The sequence below is a fragment of the Sylvia atricapilla genome, chromosome 3 (assembly GCF_009819655.1).
Source record: "Sylvia atricapilla isolate bSylAtr1 chromosome 3, bSylAtr1.pri, whole genome shotgun sequence".
In the NCBI taxonomy this organism is placed as follows: Eukaryota; Metazoa; Chordata; class Aves; order Passeriformes; family Sylviidae; genus Sylvia; species Sylvia atricapilla.
In genome coordinates this window covers 53975078-53990703 of record NC_089142.1, presented here as the reverse complement: position 1 = coordinate 53990703, position 15626 = coordinate 53975078, and the positions used below count along the sequence as shown (strand labels likewise).

Sequence of the window (15626 nt, the reverse complement as noted above, 5' to 3'; positions counted from 1 at the left end):
TCAGCCAAACTAACAAAAGTTAACTTAGAAAAATTTGTATCTGATTCTTCATTTGGAGAGATTCATTAAGAAATTGATGACTCTCAGGGGTATGGCAGTAAAATTGCCCTCTTAATGAGCTTTTAATGAGGCAGCTATATAAATAAGTATGTATATATATAATTTAAAAAAAAAAAATCTATCTTCAGCAACTAAAGCAACCTAGCAAACTCTAGAGTAGACTTCAAAGACATTGGACATTTGCCTTTTGAGCAGAAATTTTAAGATCAATAGCCAAGTATAATTCCTTTCTTCCTTTTTTTTTTTTTTGTTGTTTTTGTTTTTTGTTTTGTTTTGTTTCTGTTTATTTCTTTAGGATTATTTATACATATAAATGAAAAATTGAAAGCAAGCATGAAATACTTGCATAGTTGCAGAAGCAACTGCTAATATCAGAAAGGAATATAATTCTAAAATTTTAACTTTCCAAACATTTGTTTAATTGTATTATTAATAATAATGTCCTTGCCTCCCAACCACTCCTTGTCTTTCCAGCATGAATATTGACCTGCTAAATAGGGTTGAGTACATCATGGATAAAGATAACAAATATAAACTCTAATGAAATACACTTAATCCTAATGTATCAGAATGCTGTACTTTAAGTTTAGTTTTTTATTTTGGGGATTGTTATTTTGCTCAAATGAATGTTAAGGTCTGGAACACCTATTGCCTCAGAGAAACAAAATGTGCAGAATGGTGTAAATTTTAAAGCTTCAAATATAATGCTAACCTAAGATTAAATGTCAAAGATTGTCTGACTAACCGGCTGAATAAATTTCAATAATGTGGGTAGAGTCTATTCACTAAGTGTCTGAGAAAAGTGCTAATGGAGAGGAGCTCACAGGGCTGCTTACCTCCTCCTCATGCTCACAGCCTGTTCTGCTTCTCTCAGACCTTGATTCCTGAGGGACTGAGTGATGCTGTTCTGCTCACTGGCATGTAGGTACCAATGTCAGGATGAATGGAGGAAAAGCAAATGCCCACCACTGAACTAGACGAGAGTTTTGTGACTGAGCTTACATGACCAGACCCACACATCTTGATAACCTTGTGTCCATATAAAATCCCCCAAGCAATCTAGTAACTTAAACCCTGTGCTCTCTTCATATTACCTGAAGAAAGGGGTTCAGTCAAGCAGGGAAACTGAACAAAACCAAACCAACCAACCAACCAAACAAATAAACCCCAAGCAAACAAGCAAACAAAGCCAGGTGAAAACAGAAGACTGAACAACATAACAAGAGCAAAACCATTCAGATCTGATATGTCAATATAAAGTTACATTAAAATCTCTGTACATTTAATGGGAAAAGAAAATGAAATCTGCCTCTCCATCATCCTCGTAAGTAAGGGCACAGTTGAAAAAGTGTTTATTGTCATAAAGCTGTATTTAGATAACAATACACTGTAGGGCCACAAAGCTACCGATTGTTTGTCTGAAAACGTTACTTAAGGAAGGTCAGGCTTGGCTGATTTTTGGAAACTGCCTATTAGATAACAGTCAAACAATTGCTACCTGATCACTGTTGGGAATATTGAAATAATTTGCAGTGAAATTGAAAGCATACTTCAAATCAAGAAATTTATTATCACAGCCGTGTTGCAAAACAAAATCTAATAAAAACAATGTTTCCATTTAGAGTGCTGAATGTGAAAATGAGGGCAACAAAATGAACAATACAGGAGAAAAATGTTTGGGTTGGGATTCTGAGCAGAAACCTCTAAATCACTAATAATGCTGCAGCTTGGAAGCAGAAACAACATTAGCATTGCTACTAAACTGTTTAGCTAATAGAGTGCTAACACTAGAATGAAGCTATTTTTATGTTCCCAATTGCTGCTGCTACTTTGACTTTATTTTAAAGTGTTTTTCCTGTAGTTTATCATTTACCTGCAGCTTTTAAACTTTGCAATTGAAATTAAAGCACTATTAAAACATAAAAAAACCTGTAAAAAGACTTCATATATATTGTTTCCTCCTCTCATCCACAGATTGTTTAGCTTTATATATCTTTTTCTACTATGCATAGTCAAGTGAAAAGAGAAGCTTTAGTAGTTTAGAACGGGGCCCTTATTTGGAAAGCACAACACACTCTATTTAAACAAATGTTTTATTGTAAGTCACCTAACTCAAACATATGTTTAAATTTGAGTACAAATATTGTTCTTTAGAGGGTTTCAGCTTATTTTTAATAAAAGCCTTCAATTCTTGTGCAAGGTAACATTTCACTAACCTTTAAAAACATTTTGGGGGATTTATATTTTAGTCTTACACAAAACTTCAACTGAAATCATTTAAGGTGCTGACTTGAAAAAGAAAATATGTTCCTGCTATATTCTACCTAAAGTCTCAGATGCCATGTGATAAATGTTAACTTTGAAACTAGACGGATCATAAAAAACCATTGTAACATAACCTCCTCCAAAATCAGATACAGAATTATATGCAAGGTTATGACTTCAGATGGAGAGTTACCAGAAAGACCAGATGAACTGTTTGCTAAGCTCTGCTGCCATAAAATGTCACATTCTGAAATGCCGTGCTGTAAAAATTTATTCTGATTCTTTAAGAGACACCTTGGAAACATGCCTTGGAACTGAAAACTCCTCCCCTGTTCTGACTGCCTCATTACTGAGTAGCCTTGATAAAATGGTGGTGCAGTGCAGGCCCAGCACAGCCACAGGAGTCACACACACCTCAGAACAAAATCAGCTTTGCCGTCATAACTTTCCTTTTCGATGCCACAGCTGAGACAGTGCTCAGTTTTTCCTTCCAAAGCTAAACTAAGATCTGTACTGCTTAGAGGGAAGGGAGAAACATACATGAAACATGAATATGCTTCTCCAATTTTCCACATTGCATTTGGGTTACCTTCATAACTCTTTTCCTGGGAATCCCCTTGCTTGTAATACAATATCCTAAATGGACTATGCCAAAAATAAATCAAACCAATGTTAAACACTTACGGCATCTGTTACTAATATTCAGCAGCTAGCCAGTGCAAGCTACATGAATACTTTTCTGTAAATTATATTTAAAGATAAACCGCAGCAGCAATGACTCTTTTCTGTCATATTGGTGTGAAGTTGCATGGTATCTGCTCCTACTATGCACCTTCAAACTCCAAAGGCAAGGCTCTTAAAGACCAATCTGTACCCTAGAGAACTAGAAATAATTTTAGCCTATCATTTCTACGGCAGAATCATAAAAAGGACATGTGGAGACCTTTGGAGTTTATTTCTGATTATTCCCATCCTCTTGCCAATAAATTTTGATTGCAAAGGATATTGTGTATTAATTATTAAAAACTTTATGCAATAGTCTTAAATAATAGTCTTATTAAAAACTTTATGCAATAGTAAGCTATTCTAGAACTCCTCTACCCCCTGCTGTTTATCTTTCATATCTAATGCGAATTTTTCCTGCTGAAGTTTAAGTTCATTTTACTTTTTGACTTATCCACCATGGCAACAGAGAAGACATTCTTTTCTTTTTTTCTCTGATAACATTTTAAGCATCTTAAAGCAATTTCTAGTTTCTAAACAAATCTGGTTCTTTATATTTTCTTTTACATGTCATGTTTTCTAACCTGCAATGATGGTCACTGATATCCTCTAAGCACTTTAATAACCATTTTTTTGAATTCAATTAACCAGAACTTCACACTTAGGCTTTAATAGTTGTGGGTGGAAATAAAAGAAGTTGTTTTTTTCACTTTGCAGGCCATATCTATTTATGCAGATCCAGAATTAGCACTTCTTAATAAGAATATTGTTACTGAATCATATTCACCTGGTGATATGTTGTAAACAGATTCCTCTTTGAAGAATAGATAACCAAGCAGTTGCTCTTTATTCAACTGACTGCTACTGTCAGTGTAAATCTTACAGCTGACCTTTAGATTGCAGAGATTTTTGTATTGTTCCTGTCATGTTGCTGCCTGATGATTCAAATGTAGTATTATCTTAATTTATTTGCATAACTGATTCATTATTAGATTGAATAGAAGATGTTGAATCTGACCCTAATATATTTAATTTCCCACTTGCAGGTGAAAATTCCTTCCTGTGCCAACATTTATATTTAATTACAGCATCATGTTTTCATAAAGTAGACCTTTACTCAAAAATTGCACTAGGTTTGTTTCAGAATGTGTATGCCTACATGTGTTTTCTCTTCTAGGATCCTGAAAATAGAGATTCTACTTGCCAAGTGTGATTTAAATCTAGTGCATAAAACTTCCCTCTTCTGTGTCTTCTGCTGTGCCAAATGCAAACTCCTTCTGCTCCTTCTTCTCAGCAATGGCGTATAGTTGGTGTCATGAATACAAATTCTATTGGGACGAGCTGGGAGGTCTTTGAGGTTATCTGACTACTGCACTATTTCAGATCACTTCATTGAAGAGTTACCTGCTCTGCCTCATGATATTGCCATGAGTTGCCTTGATCAGAATGTAATGAACATCATACAACACATTCATGAAGTCTTCCCGGGAGACAGCTCTACTTGGTCTTGAGTCATCTCCATAATGTCTCCAGGTGAAGTCTGCCTGAGACATTGTCCTGTTGAGACCAGGGTTACCATGATAATATTCCCAGGGTACAGGATTTCTGCCTCTTTGGTCATCACCATAATATTCCCATTCATGCTGAAACACAGAACACAAAAGACAGATTATTAACAATATATTCAAGAGAACCATGTGCTTAACTTTCAGGCTGAAAAAGCAGATGGAAATGTTACCTCTGTCATCTCTATCTCGTGCCTTGTCAGCTGGCCTATCAGAGGGGCAGCCATATGCCGGACAATAATTCTCATATTTGTGGGAGGCCCACCTCTTATGATGACTTGTGGGGAGTAAGTAGTAAAACCTGTCTCTTCTCGTGCTTCAAAGTAGATGGCATATTTCAGTTTCCCTCCATAAGCGGTCAGCTAGCAAAGCACAAAAAGAAATCTCATTTTCAGTTAGCTAAAAATAAATTCCTGGGAAGGAGCTAGATGTGCTCTGCACCTCTGCGCAGCCTGATGAATGCACGCGTGGTAGAAAATAGCAATATGTACTTGTGGAACTGTCTGGGGACAAGGGCTGTGTTCAAAAACACTCATCAACGATTTCTTATTATATTACACTAAAACCAGTATGTTATCTATTTCCTTATATGTGCCTTGGTGTTCCATCAAACCAAGGAGTATCGAAAGTGCAAAATAAATTGTCACAGAGGTGCATAACAACATCCAAAAGGACAGTTCTTTCAAACATTTTTTCCCATGTAATCTACAAATATCAGGTATTTTTTGCTTAAAAATGAGAGAAACAAAAAACTGCAAGAGTGTTATGTTAAATTTGTGCAGCTTAACTTTTCAAATAACATTTTTATGAGAAAATTTATCCTGTGGAAAAATAGAACATAGATATTTACAGAGATTAACATATAAAATATTGTTCACGTTACGTTATGAATTTCCATAGTAACAGAGCAAATAATTTTTAAGAATGGAATAGCATTTACTTTCTTGGGAATACTTTCCACTGTGTAAAGACATGCTTATTGGGAGGGAAAAAATGCACTGTAAAATAATAAAATAAGATTAAAAGGGGAAAAAAAAGACCCATGTCAGTATCTAGCAGAGTTTTAGGTTTACCTTTCGTCCCTCAAACTGCTCTGGAAGTCTCCAGTAAACAGGTTCTGACCGAAGATCCTGCATCACCTGTTCTATATTTGCTACTATTTCAGGAGGCTGGAATGCAATTCCAGAAAGAGTGCTACGCTGAAGATTTTCGTCCACCAGTGGCAGAATCATTTGCTCTGGCTTCAAGGTCACCTATGCATATTTGAAAAAATAGAGAAGAAAATTAACTCTATTTTTCCCCATGAAGCGTTAGCCTTTAAATTCTAGCTCTTTAAAAAATTACTTCTAGGTAATTTCATTTCACATCATGAGCAATTTGTCACAAAGCAGTCTTGCTACTCTTTCAGGTATGAACAGTGCTAATAATGACTTTCCCCTTGAGCCTTTTGCACCTTGTCCTCATGTTAACAAAAAATGTAGCAGCACTGGTTAAAATACTTTAATCAGCAAGTGATTCCATGAATTTTATTGAAGTGATTTTCATAGTGCTATTTTAGTTTCAGGCCTCTTTTTTTCAGATTGTGAGAAATGTTACCTTACAAAGAAGCAGAGTTCTCACCACCAGTTATACATCACCAGAGCTGTAAAACACAGCGACCAATCCCTTGATACTTCTATGCAATATTCAAGCTAAATGTTCTCCAGGCAATTTGCAGAGAGTGAAGCTTCAGTGAAGGTTTCTGTAACTCTAAATTCAGCTTTACTAAAAAAATACAAGGATGCCACTTATATGTTTGTAATTTTCTTAGACTGCTTGACAAAGTCTCTATAGCATTATATTGAAATCATTATTTTGATCCAAAATTGTAGTAAGTCATAGTAATTCTGTGCCAATGGAAGTATCTCAGTGTGTGAACAGATGCAAAGGGCTCTTATCAATATTGCCTTCTCCCAAAGAGTGGGGAAGACAAAGAAAAGAAATGCAGGTAACAGCCACATTATCAACAAACTGCTCATGAGATAGGAGTCAGGTAATGAGGAATCAATCAGATCCTGTGATGTACTTTCAGTATCCTGATATTTCTATTTACAACAGCATTTATGGACTGGGAACACTCCTAACATTTGCCAACCCTGAGATTTTGTATTATAATTGTACTTTACTGTTCAATACTTTAGATACCAAGAAAAGGGTTAACATATCTGAATTGCAGATCATTCATCAGCCATGTCTTATTGTCATATAAAACAGGATTTATTTGTTTAATCAAGTCTAAAGTCATTTGAAGCACCTGAGAGTATCCAAAAATGCCACTAGAAGCTGGCAGAACAGTCTCACTTTACAGTTCTGTATCAATTCTGAAATAGATGAGAGTACCAAACACTAGATGCAACATAGACATACACTTCTTTAGATATGAGCATAAATACAATAGGAAATTAATCAAGAGAAACAAAATAATCAGGGGGTTTAAATTTTTTCTGCTTTGTGCTGCCACAAAGGTGAAAGTACAATTATCCAGAACTGTTTCTGTTACAGAACTTGATTAAATTTTATAACTTGTCAGCCTTCTACAGCCTTTCATCTCCAGTCTAGTAGCATATGATGGGCAAAACTGAAATAATGAGAAAAACTGGGTCAGATCATAAAAAATCACTTCATCCACTGAGAAGGGAAAGAGGTGCTATGGGATTGAACATTGAAGGAGAGAATGAGTGCCATCCATATTATATTAAGCAAGAGAGATTAACTTGATTTCAGCCTAAAGTATCCTTATCTAACTGATGCTTGTGCATGACTAGTCTGGGGCTTTGGCTGGTTTGCATTAGGCAGACATTTCTCCTATGGCTGGCATTCTTTCGAGCAGAGATGTGAGTGAGAGTACATGGGGACAGAACTAATCATTTTCCATTAGAAATCTCTCCTCCAGAATGCAACTGAGCAGCTGGCATGGCAGCAGCCTCAATGTGTGTTTCGTGCTTGTTGTACAGGTAAATGGAGACATCCAGTCTGCCTTATTTATCAGTCCAGCATAGTTCTCATGGCGCTCTTCCACAAACAGGTGTAGAGCTCTTTCTTTACTCTGACAGATTATACCTTTCCACACTTGAATTTAAATATAGCTTCAATAAGATCTTTTTTAAAAATAAAAGAAAACTCCACCAAAACAATAAAACCAACAAGAAAAATAAACAAATTAGCTGAACTATGGGAAATTTATGCCAGACAACAAGAATCTGTGACCCCTGAATACACCTGGGTAAACTGTGTATCACGTACCAGGGATTATGTTGCAATGCATTAGACTGCATAATTTCCCCACATGACTAGCTTGCCCTTTCTTGGGGTTTAATAGCTTTACTTTGGCTGGATGTCAGCTATCCTATCACTCATTTTCTTATCTACTTATTTCCTTTTAATGTCCTGACCCTGATTGTCTAATGGAACATACTGCTCTCACCACTCTTCAAAGCATAAAGGGGAAAGTGATTGCTTAAATGTTTGGCCATTTTCTAGCTACCTCTCAGTGCCTGACTAAAAGATGCCAGCAGGAAACAACATTATCGCATTACATGGCTCAGCAGTTTCCTACTCACCCACACGCGGATCAGCCCCCTCGCCTCGCTGCACTGGGTAGTCAGGCCAAAGCAATAGCAACTGCTGCAGCCAAGTGGGTTTCTGGCAGAGAGGCCAAATGTACCAGACTTGCACCTGTCACAGTGGACACCTTCCACATTAACCTGGAAGAGAGAGAGTATTTTTAAAAGGAAAAGAAAAAAACAAAAAAAAACCAAAACCAAAAACAAAACCCAAGTTTTATTTCAAGGTAGCAATAGGAAAAAAAATCCTACTGTAATGATAATAACAGGGTGCAGCAAGAAATAATAATAAGCGTTAGGAAATATTCAAGGAACTCTCCAGCTTCTTATCACGTGTGTATGCAAACATATGTAATTAATGTAATTAAGGCATTTGCATTTGTATTCACTGAGTAGCTCTGAGCAATAGATGCTGGCTTCACACTGAAAGTTGTAAGCACAGAAAAATTAAATGGCACTTTGGGCATGACATGCTCAATAACTGATTGATAAGATAAGAAAAATAAGTTGTTCTGAAATTGCCCATGCTAATCAAGCCTTCTGTTTAATAGGAATTAGAATTGACATGTTCAGATATTTAAGGTACAGTACTAAATGTTCTCGCTGAGAAACGTATTTTAATGGAAATTCTGTAGAGAAAAGCTTTCCTCTCTTCATGATTGTTTTCCACATCATTGAACAGTATTAACAAGGCTGAAATGTTTCACTGTTGTAATGTCAGTGCTTTTATTTTCATTTTTCAATTAGTTCAAATAAAAAGCTATTCCAGATAGGGCAGATATACAATAATTTATGCAGAGCCTTTTAAAACCATTTTCATACTGCGACCAAGGTATTAAAAAGAAAAGAAAAAAAACAATATGAAAGCACTGGTTGACTTTTTCTCCCCACACACCTTTTATTGCTCTCTTGAGACTAGTGTGAAGAAGCCAATCTAAAAAAAAAAAATTAAACTTTCTAAAGCTTATACAAGAAACCAATTTTATCCCTCAGGATTTACCAGTTTTAACCCTCATTTCCACACGTTCTATCAACAAATGTGCATACACTGTATTTAGCTTAGATTTTGCTGCTTTTTGTCAGGGCTGACAATGAGCCTCTTGAGCCTTTGAGAGCTCATTTCTGCAGCTGTAGCATGTTTAAATGGGAACGATTACCATTTTATAAAAATCTCATTTCTTCAATGTAGAACTCTTTCAAAAAAAGTTACACAAAAGATTAGCCAACCCTAGATTTAAATTTAACCTTAGATTAAAGTTCTGGGGGGGGGAAATGTTTATTCAATTCAGGATTATTTGTCCATTTTCTCCCATAAATAGTGATTTTTACTTGCTTTGAATATTGTTTCATGTCAACTGTACTTCCTTATCATTAATCATCAGCTAAATATATACTGTTCATTTGCACTCAGAGAAACATAGAAGCAACTGTATTATTAGCCTTAAAAGAATCAACCAAGAAACACTTCTATTTCAAAATACCACAAACCCCACTCTTTCTACTTAATGCTTACAAAAGCTACAAGAAAAACGACCCAGAGAAGTTGTGGAGTCTCCTTTTCTAGAAATAGCAGTCTGGACACAACCCTGAGTCATGCGCTCGAGGGGACCCTACTTAAGCAGGGGAGTTGAACTAGATGATCTCCAGTGATCCCTTCCAACCTGACCAATTCTGTGATCCTGTGACATGCTGGACCTAATCCAGAAATGGGACACTGAGATGGTTAGAGGGGCTGCTGCTTATCATGTATCAAGAGAGGCTGAAAAAACTGAGATAATTCCATTTCTGTCTTTCATAGGCTGGCATAGGACAAATAGCAATGAGTTTTATTCAGACAGTCCATGTGGTCAACTCATTTCTGTTTTATTACAGTGTCGTCATCATCAAATGAAGCAGCACTTGTGAAATAGCACATGATGCTTCCTGCTCAAATATACCAGAAAAATGGGAGGGTGGTCAAGCAGTTTGCACAAAGAGGTTGTGAAGCCTCTCCCCACCCTTGGAAGTGCTGCCTCAGCAGTGTCTTTCAGACAAGGTGCCAGACTAGTTGACCTCCATAGGTCACTTCCAACCTAATTTGTTCTACAGTTCTGAGTCTTGAAACTCAGAATTAAATGTTGCTCATTTAACAAAATAATTACCTGGCAATTCAATTATTTAAATTCATCCTTCCATATCTCTTTGTGTCAATACAGACCTAAAGAAGAAGAATGAATCTAAATCACAGAATCTCTAGGGGTCACTTTTAAAAACCTCGTCCTACAAGCACAACTATCACCAATACTACGTCATGTTACCTATACTTCTTTCTACCCAGTTCTTGAAAATCTCCTAGAATGAAGATTTCACATATTTCTGGATAATGTGTACCACTGCTGCATAACTCTGATTTTTTTTTTCCTGATGTCCAACCCAAAATTCCCAAGCTCCCATTTGCAGTCGTTGTCCCTTGTTACATCTTCTGCCATCATCAGAAAGGATTTCATTCCATTAGCAGTTCTTTTAAGTGGCTAATAGGTTGCAATTCCATTTCCTCTTAGCCTCTTTCTTCAGACTAAGAGAGAGTCCAGGTCTCAGTGCATCCCCACAGATCCTCTGCTGTGACACTCTTCTCTGGATTCCCTCCAATTTTTCAACAGCACTTTCCAATCAAGTTCTAAAACTGGACACCATTTCCAAGTGCAGTCTCATCAGCACCAACTACAGTAAGAGTAGAGCACTGAGTAGATAAAGCCTCTGCCCTGCTCACCATGCTCTTTGTGATGTCCTGCCTTGCAGCTGCATTGGCCACTGTGCTCACGGCATCCAGATCAGTGGGCAGTTTGTCTTATTTACCATGAGAGTATATGGTTGGTTTATATTGTGTTTTCCAGCAGGATTGCCACTTGGGCTTCTTCCTCACAAACTGTACTGGTTCTTGAGGTCATTCCACTCCAATTAATGTTTTTTCTATTTTCCCAGGCATCAGGCTTTTCAAGAACCCTCTAGACAGTAATTCTTACTGTTCAGCATGTCAACCTTGGCCTCCTCCAAGTCAGCAGTATTTTCAAATGTGCTGATCATGAATTCTGTAATCTGTGTTGCTGATGAAGGTGCTGGCTCTGGGATACTCTTCTTGCTGGCTACCAATTGCATATCAAACCACCAATTACTGCCCAAGCTCAGCAATCCTGCCAACTCTCCAACAACCTAAGTGTGCTATTCTTCCAAGCACAATTCCAAATAAGAATGTTGCAGATAATGACGCCATAAGTCTTTGCCTTAGTGATCCTGAGTTGGATGCAGTCTACTCGGAACAAATACTATTGCAGTGAATTCTACTCGTGGAATGATGAATATTGACTCCCACTGAGTGAATGTACTTGGAATTAGCACTGTGGTATACTGTGATTATTGATGTGTTTGCTTTTATTGTGCCCAGAATCTGAGCAGGAATTGTATTATGGGGATGAACTGGCAACAGTTCTGTAAGAACAGAAAGAAATAAAAATTGGGGAAAAAAGAGGATGGTAAGGATCCTCCTAGGAGGATGCTATCCTGGCAAATGTCAGTATGTGAAAAAGCAACTGATAAGCACTTAAGTATTTTTTTATGTTGGACTCCTCCCACATCAGTTGGCAAATGCACTATAAAAACTGAGGAAATTATTCTGCATTTATTGTTTGAACAAGCAATGACAAATGGTAATGAAATCTGAAATAAACTTCTCAGGAGTTATAAGAGCAGTTTACAGCCTTCATTGTCCTACCTTGCAGCTGCATTGGCCAGAATGATCAATGCATGAGCACTTCCCCTCTGTATCACAGCTCTGTGGATCTGTCCCAGCTGGGAAGCACTGACAAGCAACACAGTGTGGATAGTTCCAGTAGCCCAACCTGCACTCAGTGCATTTGTCTCCAGAGAATTCAGGGCGGCAGAAACAACAGCCTGTATTTAAGTCACACTGAGAACTTAGAGCTCCAATGAGGCTGCACTCACAGGGCTGAAAAGGAGAGAAACAAGGCAATTGCAATTGTGCTTCTGAAAAAAAAAAAAAAAAGCAAACTAAACCCAAAACCCAATGAAAAAGCAATTCACCTCTTTTAAGTATCTATAAAACAAAATACAGCAGTGGATTTCCACTGTCTAAAAAAAAATATTTAAATTATAAGGCTAGTAATTTATTTTTATTCAACATAGGTCAAGCATTTACACTAAATAGATTTACAACACTGGTGAGATCTTTTTTGATAGATATTACTTATCACTGGTAAGTTAGGCATTGAAAATGAATAAACCCAAAAGGGTCAAGGACATTGGAATACTTTGTGGACAAAATTAACTCAGAAACTACAAGCACTTTCTAAGAAGTATATTTTATGTAAATTCTCTGCAAGTGTGTTCAGAACACTTTCCAAAAATTGGAATTTTCTCAGGAGCACTTGGTTCAGTAGTTCCAGAGGAGTCTAGTTCAATGTCTATTACTCATCCATCAGACAGGTAACTCTTCTCTTTGTACAAACAAGACTCCTAAATGACAGTAATTTACACAGTAAGGGCTAGTGATTTAGTCATGTGATATATTTGGAAGTAAACTCAATGAGAGAATAAGACTTGCACATGAAAGTGAGGATAGAAATAGGTGATTTTCCAAGGTGTCTAGATATTAAATATAAAAGTAGCAGAGAAAACTGCAGACTTCGAAAGAACAGAAGAATCCCTCACTGCTATTACTGTGGTAGCACTGCACAGTTAATACAGGACATTTGCTGTAATCACTGGTGTGACCAGAATATCATATGGAGAAATTCAGCTTACAGTAAAAAACTCAGTGCCAGCAGTACAGGTTACCACAGTAACTGACATGGATAAAAACTGACTTGCTAAAATTACAGACACAAAGCTGAAAAAGAAGAAAATGTGGATTCAGTTTCTAAGCAAAACTGTTTATTATATGACTACTTAGAGTACTTTTCTCTCATCTGAAAACACCATTTATAAAGAAGGTGAATATGTACAAGAAATATATAGATGCAATCTTTACTGAATGCCAGAGAAACTATTTAATCACTGCTTAAATATTAGTCTGCAAGATGACTGCCTAACCTAAAAAAAAACCAAACAAAAAAAACTTTCTGACAGAAAGAACTTTATTCTAGAAGATACATTTGAACACAAAGCTGAGGAAGCAAATTGTTCACCATTCTCTGAAATAGCTTGGTGTGCAATATCAAAACCTAAATTGCAATCAGATGCTGTGTTTGGTTTATGCATTTTCTACAATGCTCTGTATCCCACACTTACCACAGCCTCAGAAATCTCCAACAAAGTCTGCAAAGCAAGAGATTCACATCTCACTTTGCAGAAATTAGCAGCAACATACTAAAAGAGATGTTGGCTGATAGATCATCATTAATTTAGATGGTGCCATGGAACTGTCATACTAATGTGCTCACATAAAAGACAATCAGAGAATATACTCCAGAGCTCAAACGGAGGTCTTCAACCTCATTAGGCTGGTTTCAGAAGCCAAGAGTCTATATCACAGCAGCACAGCAGAGCTTTCACAGGAGTTTTTCATACATACAAAAAAGAGATCATTCTTGTCAATTGCTTAGCTACATAGCTAGCAGACTTTTAAGAACGAGTATGAATGGTGTATGACTATGCTCCAAAAAGATCCAGTTTTCTGGAGTAATTGTAGCAGTACTATTAAATCCCTTACCATCAATGAGCACAGCAGGGAGGGAGAAAGGCATTTGCACTTTGCACCATGTCTACTGTCACCAGTCTTCAACCTTAGTCAAATACTGCGCCTCTCAACTCAAGGTCATTAACAACAACTTTCATGGCCTCCTTGACATTCTATCATTATTTTCCTACTTTTTCTCCCTTTTGTTCAGATATTTTAACTCTGTGTCAAATATGGGAATAAGAAGGATTCAAAGGCCAATGATAAGGTTTATTTCCCCTTTAAGAACATGGGAATAAAGTGCAATTTACAATTCAGGTGGATGTTTCTTTTCTTCACTCCTTGCTGTCTTGTATGCACAAATTGAAGCTTTTCTCAAGCAAACTTTGAGTACAAATTCCCAGTGGTGTCACCATTAAGGCAGAAGTAAATTTATTCCCCAAAGGCACTGCTGATTACCTGTAAATATACATCTACATACATCGTTCACTACTGTGGTAATCTCAGTCACGTTAAACACAGCTATAATAAAATAAAATCAGGCTCAAGCAGGACACTGACTCAGTGTGACAGCAGAATCAACAGGGTATTTTGTGTTACAGGCTGCATACCTGAGACAGAGGATCCAGAGTGTACAGCAGTAAGAGACTGCCAACATTTACACCAAAACTCACAATATGGAGACAAACCACGATTTACAAGACAAAAACTGTATTCCAGCTATAAATCACTGTGAAAGAGATAGAGAATATAGAAAAAATAGAAATCCACTCACCTTGCAGCCACTGACAATGCTATGGCCCCAGTGATTTGGTGCACATTTGTCGCACATCTCTCCAACAGTATTGGGAGGGCAGATACAGCGTCCACTGACGGGATCACAGTTATTGCCAAAATGTGAACATTCACAAGCTTCATGGGAGACAGAAAAAAAAAAAAAAAAAGCAGAGGAAAAATTATCCCTTTATGTGACACCTGGATAGCAGACCCTAAGGGGGTTAGGGTCATTCTTTCACTGTACAGTGAAGTCTCAGTTATCTGTGGACACGATGGGGCATAAAATGTAGGGAAAACCCCGTGAAACCAAAAGCAGTAGCAGTGAAACACAGGTTAACTGTGGCTGAAGTACCTGCAATGAGGACAGAATGGGAAAAATAAAGGCAACAACTGCAGAGAGTTCTGAGATGGTGCACTCTTGTGACAGAATTGCAGGAGTTCTGCTATACAGTTTCTGGGCCCATGCTGTCTCCTCTAAGAAGCCACCTGAGGGCCTCTGAGACATCTATGCAGGGAACTTGCAGTCTATTTAACCTCTCATATCAATTTGAGAAATATCTTCTGAAATTTCTGCTGCTCTAAGGAGACTTTCCTTAAAGGGCAAAAAAGGTGTTTAAGTTTCTTTTTCCCTTTCTATTCCTTCTTTTTCAGCTTACATATTGTCTGCCTTGTGAAGACATCAACAAACTGATGTTTCCTCTCCATGAGAAACTGGTATTCTTTGCAGATCATACTAAATTAAAAATACTTCAGGTTTGGAAGTGCTTCCATAAGTGGTCTTTTCTCTTAAAAGAATATTAAGTGAACTACCCATTGGTGGCAAATACTGATTCAAGCTATATCAGTGATAAGTAGTTCTGGGGCACAAGACACACAAGTGATTGAAAGAGCAGAACTCGTGTGTGGCTGTTTTCACACTCACCATCCACATAACCCATGAGGTCAGAGAAAAAGCACCATCAG

The 15626-nt window shown here is 37.2% G+C and overlaps 1 protein-coding gene across 1 annotated transcript in view; it reads right to left on the bottom strand.

Annotated features, from left to right (window-relative positions):
• Positions 1-15626, bottom strand: part of LAMA2 (laminin subunit alpha 2) — a 335323-nt gene that overhangs the window by 98467 nt on the left and 221230 nt on the right. The window contains exons 23-28 of the mRNA XM_066314417.1: positions 14662-14798; positions 11964-12197; positions 8213-8356; positions 5687-5866; positions 4787-4975; positions 4453-4691 (exon numbers count right to left, since the gene is read on the bottom strand). Coding sequence (XP_066170514.1) covers positions 4453-4691; positions 4787-4975; positions 5687-5866; positions 8213-8356; positions 11964-12197; positions 14662-14798 — 1123 coding nt within the window. The remainder of the gene's footprint in view (positions 1-4452; positions 4692-4786; positions 4976-5686; positions 5867-8212; positions 8357-11963; positions 12198-14661; positions 14799-15626) is intronic.